Source organism: Cataglyphis hispanica, chromosome 21 (genome assembly GCF_021464435.1).
Source record: "Cataglyphis hispanica isolate Lineage 1 chromosome 21, ULB_Chis1_1.0, whole genome shotgun sequence".
Lineage (NCBI taxonomy): Eukaryota > Metazoa > Arthropoda > Insecta > Hymenoptera > Formicidae > Cataglyphis > Cataglyphis hispanica.
The window spans coordinates 251,040-267,404 of record NC_065974.1 but is presented as its reverse complement, the minus strand read 5'-3'; the positions used below and the strand labels follow the sequence as shown (position 1 = coordinate 267,404).

At 36.3% G+C, this 16,365-nt stretch overlaps 1 protein-coding gene across 1 annotated transcript in view; it reads left to right on the top strand.

The window, feature by feature from the left end:
- The first annotated feature begins 504 nt into the window (after positions 1–504).
- Positions 505–16,365, top strand: part of LOC126857341 (M-phase inducer phosphatase-like) — a 45,361-nt gene continuing 29,500 nt past the window's right edge. Inside the window, exons 1-3 of the mRNA XM_050606670.1 lie at positions 505–862; positions 2,576–2,905; positions 15,254–15,299. Coding sequence (XP_050462627.1) covers positions 2,761–2,905; positions 15,254–15,299 — 191 coding nt within the window. The 5' untranslated portion in view covers positions 505–862; positions 2,576–2,760. The remainder of the gene's footprint in view (positions 863–2,575; positions 2,906–15,253; positions 15,300–16,365) is intronic.

Here is a 16,365-nt window from a genome sequence, read left to right as displayed (position 1 = left end):
GTAAACACCATTATGCAACTGTATATGTTGATTATATTTTAATTATGAAGATTTTTAATATATGTATATTTTTAAAAATGTGATGTATAAAATAGTTTACTTTTTTTTTTATTTCGGACTTCTATTTTCTAGTATCTAATATAGTAATATATTTCTAGTATTATGTATTTATATTTCATATAAAAAAGAATTTATATTTTATACTTTAATTATAACAATTTTTAATATATATTTAAAAAAATGTATAATATATAAAATATTTTTTTTTTTATTTCGGGGATTTATAATCGCGGATTTATTTAATAATATTATGTAATAAATATTAATTTTATATATATATATACACGAAAGAGTCATTTAAAAAGTAAGGATACAATAAAAAAAAAAAACAATATAATTGGCGCACACTGTGAAGTATGGAAGAGGAACGTAAATATAACGAACAGTCGCATTTCCCCCACTACTCCAGTCTGTTTCGCGCCTTTTCTCCACGGTCCACCCGCGCGTGCATTTCGATTCGCGCTTCTTGTCGTTGGCGCGGCAGTAGTGGCTTATCACATTTGACTAACGAATTAGACGAACGGCCAGTTGTCTCGTTTCACGAAGCGTAAGTGTGCTCCGTACGTCCGGAGATGCGTAACATGCAACATATACGTTGCTTATCGGAGTGTTGTTGGTTATTTCGTTCGTGTAATCGGCTCTCGCGCAGGAAATAATCATTGTTGTCGCGGCACCGAAAGTGAGAGAACCGGCAAATAAATTATTCCAGTATTTATCAACCAGCGTGAAGTGATGTGCAGTAGCTCCGACGTCGCCGATCTCGAGTGTCTTTGAAAAAAATCCTGTTGCATTTTACAAACACGTAAGTTTTTCTACTCGATTAACGTTTCTTTGCTTTTCCCGCGTTTTTGAGGGTTATAAGGTGCATGGAAAAAAATTATGTGATTTCGCATTTTGAAGGTTTCAATGATTGACGTTTTCTCGAGAATTTATCGAGAGGTATAATAACAGCGTTATTTATCTCGAGTTATAGTATATGAATTACTCTTAAACATATAATAGTGACATTCAGCCATAACAATCTGGTTATCAATGTCAAGAATACAAATAAGAAACATGCAATAATTTTTTGAGAGTGAATTCCGAGTAGATTTTATCTCAATTAATTTTATTTCGACAAGATTTATTTTCTATCGAAGGTGGAAATATTTTGCTACTTTATATACATATATAGACAATTTTTCAATTAGTAATTTTTGATGTCGCAATTAAGAAATTTATTGATACAAAATTATCGCAATATATATTATGTTTCAATTAATGTGTATATGATTTTAACAAAAATATCTGTATGTTGCCGTTGCCATTTTTATGTTAAAAATAAATCGATTCTAAATTTCTTGCATAATCCATTGTTAAAACTGGGGTTGCGAATTGTGGCACACGCTGTATATCTTCGAGGTCGTAGAGAAGTCCTACGAGAGACCGCTTCCGGGAAATGTTGCTCATACAGATCGGCTTCAACGGCTTCGATAAAACGCACGTGTATTTTTACAGGATATAACATTAACAATTAACGAGAGAAAAAATAAATATACAATAAATTGCGATAAATCATTTTAATTATTTTTACTGAATGTATAATTTTCGAGAGAAAAATAATTGATTGTAATTATATTATAATAATAATATTATTATATATTAATAAAAAATTATATAGAGTATTATAATAATAATTATGATATTATTTTATTATAATAATAATTATAAATATATTATAATTTTGAATGTAAAATTATTGTGCGCGTTTATTTAATTATATTATTTTATCTATCTATTTGACACTTGTATGATGATTAGGATACGCATATTAGCATATTTTAATTAGTTTCAGTGAAAGCATGTATTAGGAGAATTTTTGTCATTTTCAGTGATCAGTTAAAATCAAAACAATGTTAGATATCATAGGAATGTCATGTAAACAAATTCAAAGGTCGCACGTAGCAAATACCTTATTTTTCAATAAACGCGCACAAGCATTGTTGATACAAACAATCGAACATATACATACACGTTGTTTTAACATCTAAAATCATCTTTCTCGAAAACAATCAATTAGAAATATTTAATCCATATTTTATCATTTGTTCTTTTACTTGTCAGTGTTACTTTCATTATGATTCTCTCAATATAAAAATATGAAGTAAAAATGCAAAAAGAAATCTCTGAGCTCAACGATGTGTTGTAATTGTAGTGTATTTTCTATTTCGCGCATCGATATTCTCAAAAAGGCTTTTTCGCGGACACCTTGTACATGCGACAAATGTGATTGAGATCGCGTAATAACGGCGGATCCTCTTCTTGAAGAGACGTCAATTACAGAAAACTATTATGTATTCTCGTTTGATCCTATTAATGTAGAGATACATGTAAAAACTGTTGCAATAATACTGATAAATTTAATGAAAATTTTATTTATTTTCAACACCTTGTCGCGTATCAAATTTCTTTCGATCTTGATGTCGATAAATGTCTATTGAAATAATCAAATAACCGAAATATTAATTATATTTAGTGACATCTCCTTCAGCCCGGATATCGACGAGAGATCGCTACCTTGACTTTCCTGCGAGAAGTCAACAACGTCGCCTAATACATCGATTCGAGACATCGCGGTTCATTTGCCTCAATTCGGAGGAATTATCGATACAAGAGAGCGATTCGCGCTGTCACATCCACGCAAAGTAACTCATCATCGAGATGGAGGAAAGATCCTCTCCTGAACGGCTCAACGAGGGATCAATTGGAATGGACATATCGCCGATGTCGAATATTGTCAGTGATCTGTCTAGGTCGATATTGGACTCTGGTGGTACAGAGAAGCGTCATCTTCCACGTTCGAGAGGTAAGTTACAAATTATGAATGCATATTATTAAGTTGATGTGAAAGATTCGTGCGACAGATTTGACAAAATAAAATTGCAATTACAAAATAATGGCTACTTTGGTTTTGAAACAGTTTTTTTTATCCAACAAGATGATCCAACACGATTTTATTTTTGTCAAAAAATTTGGGGCTTAGTAGCTGTGTTTAAAAATTGATAGAAAAACGCGCGTGCGCGCGAATGCAAAGAACCTTTCGCATCAACTTGATAGACGTATATTATTGTTAATATAAAAATGATTGCTATGCCAAGACATAAGAATAAAAATGTGCACGCGCAAAATATAACATAAAATATATTCAAATAATTATATGATAAAAAATTAATTACAAATAGATAAAATGTCTCTGAATAATAGATGTTATATGGGATCGGATTTAATTCGGAATACAGGCTAATTAGCACTCGAACAATATTCATAATTAGCAATTTTGAAAATACTAATAATTTGCAATCCTAACGGATTTTTTTTCGAAATAATGGGCGGAGGATGTCGAGTTAATTATGAACAAAATGGATATTGATAGAGCAGGATGTGAGAGCCCGGTGCGACGGAAGGAATTAGGCGGGTTACTGACTAGGGATTTCCCCGTCCTTCAACGATCTGTGAACGTCTGCCGTCGGTCTGAACCCTGCGAACTGAGTTCGCAGCCTCAAATATCAGTGTTTCTCATTCGTATCGATCTCGCACATTTCGTGCGCGCACTTTTTTTATATTAATTTTATCACGCATATATCAATATCTAAACATCTATATTATTATTGTTGCATAGAGAGATGTTATGTGGCATTATTATATTATTTATTTATTTAAAAGAAGTATTTTATTAATTATGCAAAAAATACGTCGCGCCTTTGATTGAATATTAGCAATATTTTTTTTTTTTATTTAATGATATTTAATGATTTTTTAATAATTCTATATCGAGTTAATCGATGCGCGTGATGTCGTCAATTGAGCACCCTCTCGAGAGGCAAGTAGAGCTCGTGCCTGGGTTACGGGGACCAGGTGCTCACCTGCTCCTTGTTGGGTGGCTGGTTAGACTTGGCGCCCCCTTTTATTCATGCCCTCGGTAAAGTCCCATGGAGGTTCGCAACGTGAACGAACGGTTGCCTCTCGGGGTATGGGTACACGAGAGAGAGAACCCACGCCACGAGGATGCTTACGGTACTTTAGGCGGGTTATATTGAGATATTGATAATCGGACTTTTTTCCCCCTCCGATAAGCATTGATGCATGTGCTATTCAAACATAAACGGTATCTTTAAAGGAATACTTTAGAGGTATATTTCAGATTTCTTTCTTTTTATTTGATATTTTTTTTTATATATAAAATCGGAAGAAAATATATTTGTCAATTGCGTGATCAAGTCAATTCCAAGAAATCCGTTATTTCGAGAAATATTAATTTTTAATTACCAAAATAGTCAATTATTTATTGTCACCATTATTTTATTATATATTTATATCGATCCTTATTACTTCAAGTATAAAAGAGAATAACAATCGATTATTCATGTGCTTTATTTATATAATAAATAAATTCATTTTTTATATTATAATAAAATACTCTGATATATTAATATTATATCAAAGTAATTATGTTTTGAATAATTTTATTGATTTTCTTTAATTTATCCTCGTGATAGTACACCAGTTTAATTCGCGTTTGCAATTAGCGAAAAAATATTATTAATTGTTTTTACATAACATGAATAAAGCATATTCATATCTGATCGAGTTTGAATACATATTTAAATGCATTCTGCATACACCGATACTGACCTACCCTTGTTAGACGTCAACACATCGAGAGACCGTTAAGAATACAGCTGTCTCGCGCGAAAGACTAGGGTCTCTGTTTCCGTCTCCCTTTAATGCCGCGTTTGACTTTAAAGGTGACTGACCGATCCTTGTGTCTTATTTGCTTAATTAATACGACGATCGCGCGTTTGGTATTCCGATGAGATGATAAACGGACACTTATAAGTTGCGTGACGAGAATTTAATCATTTAAATTTTACTTTTCACTTTATCAAACGTAAAAGATATACGATAACGGCAGTGATTCATTATTATTTCTATATCTTTTTTATTTGTTATTTTTTTTTTACGATGAAAAGTAACGAGATGGAGAAATTTAAATGTTTGGAAATTCTATTTTTAAAGTGTCTTTTTACTCAAATCGAAATAATTCGAAAGATTTAATATACTTATACACTGTTATAATATTTTTATTTTATATATATATATATATATATATATATATATATATATATATATAATTAATAATATTTTATCATCTTATATATATATGTATAGGGTGGACTCCAATGTTCTGACCAGACTTTCAGATTTTACAGGAAATTTAATTCTGAACAAAAAGTTTCTTATAAACATGAGTCGAAAAATGCTTCCTTATAAGTTAGTCAATCAAAACCTCTGAATTCACAGTTATTTTATATATTTTTACAAATATCAGGATAAGTATGCGGTTTTTAATAAAAAAGTACCGAAACAAAAATTGTAGGGAATTAAATTATCTTTCAAATGAGATCAAAATGATTGTAGTACGTTCCATAGGTTTTGAGATAACCAGTTTCATAGCTAAAAAAACACTTTTTTGTACATTTGAAACTCTTTTATCTCAAAACCAATGGAACGCATTATAATAATTGTGATCTCATTCGAAAGATAATTTAATTCTCTACAACTTTTGTTTCGGTACTTTTTGTTAAAAAACACATACTTTTCCTGATATTTGTAAAAATGTATAAAATAACCGTGATTTCAGAGGTTTTTGGGCGTTAACTTTTTAAGGAAGCATTTTTCGACCCAAATTTATAAGAAACTTTTTGTCCAGAATTAAATTTCCTATAAAATCTCAAAATCTGGCTGGAACATTTGGGACCACTCTGTATATAGAAAATTTTTTGAATGTTTTATGTATATGTATAAAATTTTCTCGTAGACACGTACAAATTTTTATGAAATATTTTTATGAGATATATTTTTATAAAAATATTCTATTATTTTTCTTCTTATATTTAGAAGCTATAGGCTATATGTGATTATCGGAATAATCGATACGACATTTACATCTTAAATAGGGATTTGACCGGAATAAAGCCGCATTATACGCATTATATAGTCGGATTAAGAGAAAGACGACCGTGGGTTGAGGCGATCGCAACGAAAAACATGGCATGTTTCGCGACGTCGGCTATCTTTCGCGGCATTCTCGTTACGGATCGAGACGTTATCGTTGCCGTTGCGAATGTAATCGTGCAACGAAGTGTTGCGCTGCCACATGGCGCGCTCCGTTCTCGTCCGTTGCCTTGAAAGTCCGTTGTACGAGGGGTACGACAGCGATGGGGCCCGGCGCGAGTGCAGGGCACCCCTATATATATACATATACATATATATATATATATATATATATATATATGTATGTATGTATGTATGTATGTATGTATGTATGTATGTATACGTCGTTCTAATATTAAGCGTGCTATATCCGAGACGTCTGTGTGCCCCCGATAGTCAGACACCGTAGATAGATATAGTCGATGCCATACGCCATAAGCGTGCCACTCGCGTGCAAATTAGGTAAATTACCTGTAGACGCGGATCGTCTTAAGGGAATGAGCACATTATTTACGCGAATAATGCGAACTACTGTCGGCTAAGTCAGTAATGATAATGAGTCGTATATATTACGGGAGATCTAATGCTTAATTACATTGTCCAACGACATGTTTCGACGGCAGTACTAGGCTCATTTTGATCACAAACTCCGATTAACTTGATCAACCGATGTAGAATTGTCTACAAAGATAAAATTTCTAATTATATAATATATTCGTATTACATTGATAATTTAATTTTTTCATACGTATTAAATAACAATTTATTTTGACAATATATTTCAAGTATTATTCTTAATAAGTTAAATCGCTGATTAAGTTAATTGGAGTTGTACGATCAAAGATTTATATGATCCGCGATAAAATTGTGTTGACTGTTATTTTTAAAATTTATTGGGTTTTAATAGAATTAATATAAATCGTAGCTAACAGTAGCATTGTTACGCAATAAATCAAAATCAAACAATACATTGATTTCTCTATCTTAATTAGTAACGTGTGTAAAAAGTCCGCATTCCCCACATTTCTCACAGTATAAAAAGTGCTTAATGCAAGAGATAAAGAAAGAAAAAAAGCGTCGATGACAATCGTCCAAATAAACGGTGCGAGCAATGCTTCTTTGACCAATAGCTTTTCTATCAAAATTCAATATTTAAATGTCTTAAAGTTTATGCCATACACGACAAAGCTAAAAAAGAGGGTAAAACCGACGAAAGAAGGGGGAAGAGATGAGAATGAAAGAGAGGTTTGGGGGTTCTTCGGGATCCTCGGGGTCCCAGGACATTAACATATCCTGTAAGGCTGGTAAAGCAGGTCTCGCAATATTTCGGAAGGCGAAAGGTTGCGCTTTCGCAACCTTTAACGGTCGCGGGCCCAAAATACAAATCGCCGTAAAGAGAATCAACGCGAATCCCGTAGATATACGATATATTTTACATACATTGAGAAATGAAAGAGGATACGCATTCGAAATCGCGAATTATATCGTTGTCAAACATTTATGTCAAATTTTGTCGACACACTTTCATTTTACTGCATACTATGTATTTTGACATTTCAAACAGCTGATTTATAGAAACGCTAATTATGAGAGATACGAGAGATATTCGCTCGATAGTGATTGCGTAGCATAAGATTGCTAGCGGGATAGTTGCCATCTGAGGATTCTAGTTTTTCCTCCGACGAAGTTGCGCCGGAGAAGCACCTTGGCAGATCCGTTGGATGAAAAATTCGTTGAGCGCGTGCCGGCTGCACGACTCGACTACCCCTCGTCTTACTACCCTCCGCGCTGCTTACCCTCGCTAAATGTCGAAAGACGGAAGAAGCAAGTGAGATAGAAAGAAGGGCGAGCACAGAGAAGAGAGCCCGGTTATCGAACAGGCCGTCCGATCGGCCGACCGACCAACCCCCCTGTTAGGTATTCTCTCGTCGCTTGTTTCCTTACCTCGTCCTAATGTCTGGCCCCGATATATCTGGTAGTTCTGTCCCGTCTCGCAGTTCAGTAACCGTGAGGGCTTCAACTTTTATTCCCACCGACGACGTCTCCTCTCATCTGCTATTCAACGTTTATTTCGCGACGTATTTGCTTTTCTGTACATTTCACGTTCGCAAAGGCGGCGATAAGGATGACATTCAGAAAATAAAAATAGGAAATGCGAAATTTGGATACGACATGCATCTTGTGCGCGATTTATTGCATTTTCATTGATGCGAGTAAACGTACAAATTGTCTCAATGTGTTTTCTTGGCATGGGAATCTGAACCTTTCGCGCATGTGTTATACCGGTTTTAATGTCTGGCAATTTAAATAACACAAATCCCTACAATTGAATATAATTAACCCGTACTTGTTCAAGTTTTTATTGAGAAAAGAGAACTCGTATATTTATGCAAGTCACTTTTGTACTTTCTAACAATAATGGTCAACGTTCCCGTTCCTAGCATTATTATCGCTGCTCTGTGCGCACATTATTGATATGAAAAAGCTATCTAATATTTGATTACACATATATATATATATATATATATATATATATATATAATTTTTATTTATATTTATATTTTATTCATATTATTATATTTATTATTATTATATTAATTTTATTTTATATTTTAATTTTTTATTACGTATTATATTAATTTTATATTTGCTCTTTTTAATGTTGCCGCGTAAAATTGCCAAAACCATATGTAATTTTTCAATATTCAACGGCTGAGCATCCCTTATCACTTATCACTGTTAAAAAAAAAATTAAGACGGTTGCTTAGGGTTGGCTACCCCTTTGGACTCTTAAATCACGCGTCCGGGGGGTATGATGGGATACACCGCGATGATTCACGCACGCATATTAACCACAAGGCACTAACAATGAAGCTTGAATCCGGTGGCTAACGAATCATTTTTAAACGGCCAACATATTTTTTACGAGTGCTAGCCAGAGAGCATTGCCGGTCCATCCTTGGAACAAGAGGGGATTCGCGCAGGTAAATTCGAGTGCATTAACAGTGCGTTAGATAATGCGCAGGTAAATTTGACGATATTAACAGCGAGATAGGAGGAACGAATGACCGATGTCCTGGGGGATGTTCGGCAAGGCCGATTATACCCGTGTTCCTAACGAGACGATTTTTAACGTTTCAATTGTGAAGGTATGACAGGCGAAAGCTATTCGTGTATAAAATATACAAGATTTTTCACCGAATCAAAATTTAAAAACAGAAAAGAAATTTTGAGTCAATTTTTAATTATGAAAAATACGACATGACTCTATACTTTTCGCCTAACTTTTTCAATACTTTTTTAATAAATATAATTGATACGAAAAAATAAGTACAAAAAAGAAATCTTTTAAATATTCTCGTTACGTGAAATTTGGAATAAAAATACCGGAAAGATCAGGGAATTTTTTTACAAGATTTGAGTAGATACCCTATTACACACACTATATAGAGATGAATTCCTCCGTGATGTAGCATAAATCACTTTCTCCCTATTGATTTTATTCCCGTACGAATTACGCGCGAGTTTTCTTTTTTATGAGTTTTAAGATGATTATATACGTAAGAGTTCGCGTTTCCGGCGCGAATAAGGGCCACCGCTCTCGACGGACACGGTGGGGTAGGTAGGTGGTTACACCTGTGCGGGCATGTTGAAAATAAAGCACATGGTGCGGACGTTCTATCTCGTTGCACTACGTTGCACCGCGGTTGTCTGGCGCGCCGCTGACGCCGATGTCGATGGCCTCGCAACATTTTACCTATCTCTCTATCCGAGTTCTCCGACATACGTATATTGACATTAACATACTCTCGAGATTTTCCGATCCTCCGATTATCTCGATGTACGTCCCCCCCCCTAAATGCAATTACACGCGTGCACGCACGCGTATCGCCCGAAATTTGTAGCGCAGTCTGCAACCGTGGCACGCGCCGGTTGGACCGGTCGGTTTTCGCTAATCGATATCGGGGGATAGTCGAGTAAGACGCCCCTCGGGGCTAATGTACGTGACACACGTCTTATGCGATATATCTCGCGAGATATTCTACGAACGAGACAATTTGCTAAATATTTTACGAATATTTTATTTCTCAAAACTATACATTTTAATGATATATATCTTTTTTTATCAACCCGGGCGAACAAGTTTTTCTTTTCATCCCTTCGGTCTTAATAAAGAAAAAAAAGGACAGTTTGAGATCTCTGCTCGCTTCTTTTACTTTCTACACGATTATCCCCCTCCCGCGCGAATGGAGCCGTAAGAGATAAAAGTACGGAAGGGTGAAGGATCACGCCCCATCAGGGCGGTTAACCGAGGAATCGTATCGGCGCTGACGAGGAAGACGCGCGTGTAACGGCGTGACGCGTTTATACATATTCTTTGCATATACGTACACACATATGCATCGCCGACGGCGAAACTAACGCCACTTGGGGCAGACATATGAGCACACATGGGGCGGCAGTCACCACCTGGCACGCATAGCGTAGTTGAATACCGACCCACCCCTATACGTACACGTAACTACGTACCCTGAAACGGTGCGCGGTGCGACCCCAACCCCTCGACTTGGCTCGTGCCAGCGTACATTGTCGTAGGACCGATAGACGACGACGACGACGGTGATGTTCGAAAGGAGAGACACGAAGGAATATGAAGGAGAAAAGATGGGCAAAATATCGCGAGCGAAAAAAAATTGGGTTTCTCAACCTTCATCACTCTTTTCCCGCATTTCCCCTGCCTCTTTCATCTCCTACCTTTCTCAGTCTTCGTTCGTACGTTCAAACTATAAGCATATACGCCGCTGCGTGCGATTCTGATCGTGACACGACATATATGACAGCGATGTACGCCAGTGACAAGACAAGAGTCAACGAACTTGGCGGACCCAGCTCGATACGCTGATTGTGATATCGATTACTGCGCCAGCCGTTTGTACACATTCACGCACGCACGATCGAATGTATTCTATTGTAATCAACGACAGTGTGTACTCACTGGTGGCGAGCGGGTGGGAGCGACTAGCTGGTGAATATTTGCCCTTCCTCGTGTCCACCAATAGCGAGATTCTGCATTGGGAGGGTCGATAGGTTATCGGTTAACCGGCTCGTGGATGCCACGTGCGGGTACATTATGTGCGAATGTACGCTTTTTATCACAAGTAATAACGTTATAACCATTCTGCAACGTATCTAATCGAACAGTTTTATTTATTAAACGGTAAAGAAAAGATGAGATCTATATTAAAAGAGATTAATTTATTCATCTGAAGTAATTTCATGTCTCAAAAGAGAGATTGAATAATACATTCTTTTTGTATAAAATAATTTAATAATATTTTTTTCATATTTTTTTCTTATATTTTTTATTAATATTTTGTAAATATTTTTTAAGAATGTGTTATATATATATAATAAGTTTAGATATTATCTATATTAATCAGATAATTATATCGTATAGGTATATTTAAATAAATACTTAATACATTTGGAAATTTAAAGTCTAATTATTAAAGTCTCTACTTATGGCCTGACATAGAGAAAGAAAATAAATCTTGAGAAATGGGTCAATGTTACTTATCTTATCAGCGGCTGTCATGGCAATTAATGTATTAACTGAGATTTAACTGATTCTTGTTTTCTCAGAGGCAAAACTCGAAAAAGGCTAAAATCACATAATTCTTTATAATTTTTCAGTTTATGCTACTTCTATTGACATCTGCTCATTTTTTTAACCAATACAGAGTTGTTGTAATTAACATTTACGAGAATGATTTATGTGATCATTTGCGACAAATAATCGAGGGATTTTGTCAACATAGTGTTTGCCTGTCGTCTTCATATATCCCTAAAGAACCGCCGGAGATACACATGTGTCGGGCTATATTGAGCATTCGAAATCACGGAGGGGTAACAAAATTTCTCCCGGAATGGATTTTAGCGCGGAACACGCGGGGCACAGACTGCGCTTTATTTTTAACATCCCGCACTCGCGGCATTTGTACCCTTATGATATGAGTGTCTGACGCTGGCGGGAAACGGCTGGCGGTGAGTAGGTACGTGGTGTTCTGGTGTTTGCCTGCTTAGGAAACGGATGTCGTGAGGCGTCAATCTAAAATTAGAAATGTTCTCGATACGCCTCTCTCTCTCTCTTTCCCTTTTCCTCTTGCGCGGTATTAGTATTATGATTTGGTGCTTGCCATGCATACGCGCTTTGCTCCGTGGCTTTGCTCTAAACTGGAGTCACGACCGTTAAAGCGTACTTGCACATGTTGCGCAGTCGCAGCGACTGTCGCTCGCTCGGGGAATATCGCGTTAATTAATAGGGGGACCGATAGGAAGGTCGACCGATGTCGTTCGCTGTTGACCTTACGTTGATATAAAGCTACGTTTGCAATATTAATTTCGACTTACCGACACGTGTCGACAGATACGGATGGATCGATGGGCGTTTTATTGTACCCTGTAATGATATTACATGTGTTATCGTCGTTTGTCAACATCTTTGATTCATCAAAAATCGATTAGAATTAATGTACATTTCGCGCGAATTTGACATATAATTTTAAGAAAATAGAGATTTTTTAAATACGTTATCAAGTAATTAAAGAATTACTTTATCTTGTCGCTATCAATGTTATAAGTGACATTTTTTAATAATTAAGATATTGACAAAGATGGCTACTAAAATTATTTGATTACATAATTAAGCTGGAGTTTGTAAAAATGATACAATCAAAATACATAATACATGATAGATTAGAAAAATAAAAATTAAAGAATCTTGAAAAGAAATATATAATTTTAATCTAGTGTTTAAAATTTTGAATCGAAATTCGCGGAAGTCAAATCTAATCAAATTTAATTAAACGATAAATCTTTCACCTTGATTGCAAGCATAAATTAAATTCATTTTGCATATTCAGCATACGACAGATAAGCGACACTTTGTCAATTTTCCGTAGCCTATAATATAATAGATCACGTGATACTTTTGACATACTTTCGCATGACAGGCTCAGGAAATTACTGCCATCGCTTAGGTAAAAGGGCAACGAGTATCGGTATGAGGGAAGCGGACCGAGAAGGAACGTTGAAAACAACGATACGTTGAACCGCGCCTTACGAGGCCAAGGTTCTCGATTTCAAGCGTTCGTTGCGTTCCCCTGAAAATTCGCGTCTATCCTCGCATTATCGTTCGTCCCGACGCGAGGCAGGGACTAACCGAGGAGTGCGTATTGCGAGGGTGCATGTCACGGCGAATGCCTCGACTTCCTCCGGAAGTTTGTTACGTAGGTAAGCAGGTACATAAGAGATGTAGTTCGCGATTTGTCTAGTTTTGCGCCTGTTGCGTGTCATCCGGTAAAAGTTTGCCATCCTTCAACTTGTATTTTTTTGCATTCAATCTCGTTTCCGAATGATCTTTCACGCGACTCGTGCTTCGCTTTAGACGTTCAATTCAATTTCGATGACCGGCCTTGAAAAGTGCGTCTCTTTCATCCTCTGAGATAGAGATCGAAAGGTGTAAAGCATCGGCCAGTGGACGATTTTTGGGAAAGAAAATTCCTGAAGTAAAATCTGTCATCTTTTGTCCGATGTCATCTCTCGTTTTGGCGCGAGTTGCCCTAAATTTAGGAGCAATGCGGGAGATGCTCCTAGCGCGGCAGGAGTCCTCGTATTCGGGATAAAATCGTTTGCAACAGCAGACAATATATAGTATAATAATATAGTATAATATAGTAAGAAAAAAATATAGAATATAAGATAGTTACTATATACATATATGGTTATTAATCTTGTAAGTTTTAAATTTAAAATAATTTTTTTCGCTGTTTTTGATAATTAAATGACAGTATTCGCACATCTTTTAACTGATATTGTTCCCATAAAATTATAAGAAGAGAATACACGATATTCTATTGTTTTAAATAAAATAATATAAAATAAAGGAATTAAATAAATAGTTTTAAATAAATAATCTTTGAAATAAATTAATTGATCTTTTTATGTAACACGGAAAAAATATTTAAATGTATATTTTATTAGTTTATAATTGCACAGTTCATCAAATTTCTTGAAATAATACAATGCGGCATAAAAGATAATACTATGGAGCATACATGCTACATCGTTGCTGAGGATGCTCAACGCTTCGTATCCCTCGTCTTCTCATTGGTGCGACATGAAACGATTAAACGACCGAGTCCCTCCACGTCTCGTATTCTTCCGGCCTAACTGCAGACTGGTCTTTTACATTATGTGTAGGAGATAGGGGGATGACTTTTGCACGGCGAGCGGAAGCAAACGAAAGTCAACGCGAATTAACAAAGTCACGTGTCTCGCTTTAAATATCATAAAGTATATATTTTGCGTATAATAATTATTTAGTTATCTGAGAGATATTGGAAAACGTTGCAAAGTAAACTAAATCAAACACAATTTAATTCAAAAATTTGAATTGTCTTTTTTTTCGAACAATTAAGTGGATAATGATGGAAATTATCCCATGGCTCGGAGACCTTGGATAACACAAACTTTCTTACCCCACATGGTACGCATATGCGAACTGAATTTCTCGAGTTTCAAGATATCTGGGGGGAGAGGGGGGGGGGAGGAGGTTGGTTTTTATGAGACAGAACGACAATGACGGGCGGCGTGATAATTCTGGGATGAGAAAATTGATTATTATCTGTTTCCGCGGCTTCGTCTATACCTTTGTTACGCTCGGACCGATTATTATCGCGTACGGGAGAACGAAAAGTCAAGAGACCAAATAAACGAATGAACGAGACCGCGAGACACGCGTGATCTCATAGCGGCGTCTTCAAGATGACAGAATTCGCGCGCGCATCCAGGTCTGCGTCTTGCATGCGGTTAAGGAATTGGCGAGAATAGTGAAATAGGACATGAGAGGCCCCATGTGAAAGAGAACATGTGTTCTCTCCCCGGTAATCACGCCCTGGTCTTTTGTTCGCGGACAATCCGCCGTCTTCCGACGCGCGCACGAATGCGACTTTTATATTTATTTCTCGACCAATTGTCATTTTAATTCTCTCGAAAGGCCAAGCGTTCTTCCTGTAACATTGATTTCGGCGGCAATCGGCGGCGCTCTTGAGCAAAACACGATCTCACTTTAATAACATACTCCTCTTTCTGCTTTCAGATGCTTTCGGCGCCTCGCATCGCATGAATGATCAGAGGAGCGAAGGGTGAGTACATCATCTATATTATCGGTATCATATTCTTGAAGTTGCGAATATTTTTCATTGGCAATTGCAATGTTGCTTTAATTTGCGATCAAGATTTCACCACCAAAAACACATAACATTAAAAAAGAAATTAAAAGAATGTCACACAAAGATGTGTTGTAAGAAACGCTATTTCATTTTTATGAATCTGCATTTTTTAAGAAAATTATAAAAGTTATCAAAGAATATTACTATCAGAGAGTATTAAGAATTAATTTAAAAAATAATAGTAAAAAAATATATTTGACATAACGAAGACCATAATCTGCATAGCTAAGCAATTATTACAGCTGCTGAGGTCCTTTAAGTCGCTAGATTTTTTTTTTAATCCACTCTCTTTCCGATGCCGCGCGCATCCACCGATGCTCTCTAAATGTGCCGCGACGTGTCTGAACTGACTTTAAAATAAAAGGCATTGCGCGCGCGCGATCAGGAATAGTCACACGATTAATTCGTCGGAACGCACTTTGTGTGCGATTCGCCAGTTGCGTGAGAATTGACCCTTCGCTTTTCCACTCGTTACGCTACCACCGCCGGCTCCATTCATGTTTCTGGTTCATTCATCGAATCTCGCCGAGATCCTTTCTCTCCTTAGATTTGGTCTTCGCGCCGTAGTGGATACTATATACTCAAAAACCCGGGTTTAAGTCCAAGCTCACACTCAGACGCAGGACCAAATCTCGGCTCATAGTCTCTCAACTTCCCTCTCGTTTCTTCCTCCGCTTCCCCCTTCTCTCTCTCTCTCTCTCTCTCTCTCTGCATTTTTTTTTGATCCTAGACTGGCGGGAAATGACAGCTCTCTTGTCGCTAAGCCTTTACGCTTCCCGCGCTTCTTTCTGTGACGGCTTTTACGTTTCCTCAGAGGAAATGTTCTGCTTTAACTCGTGATCCAGGCTATTGCGCATGCCTTCTTCGCGTATTTTTTTACGAGATAAAAAAGACAAAAAAACAATATTATACTGGTTTATGATTAAAACGCAAGACGTTAGAATGATGATACTCTTTTTATATTTTTAAGATATTTTTT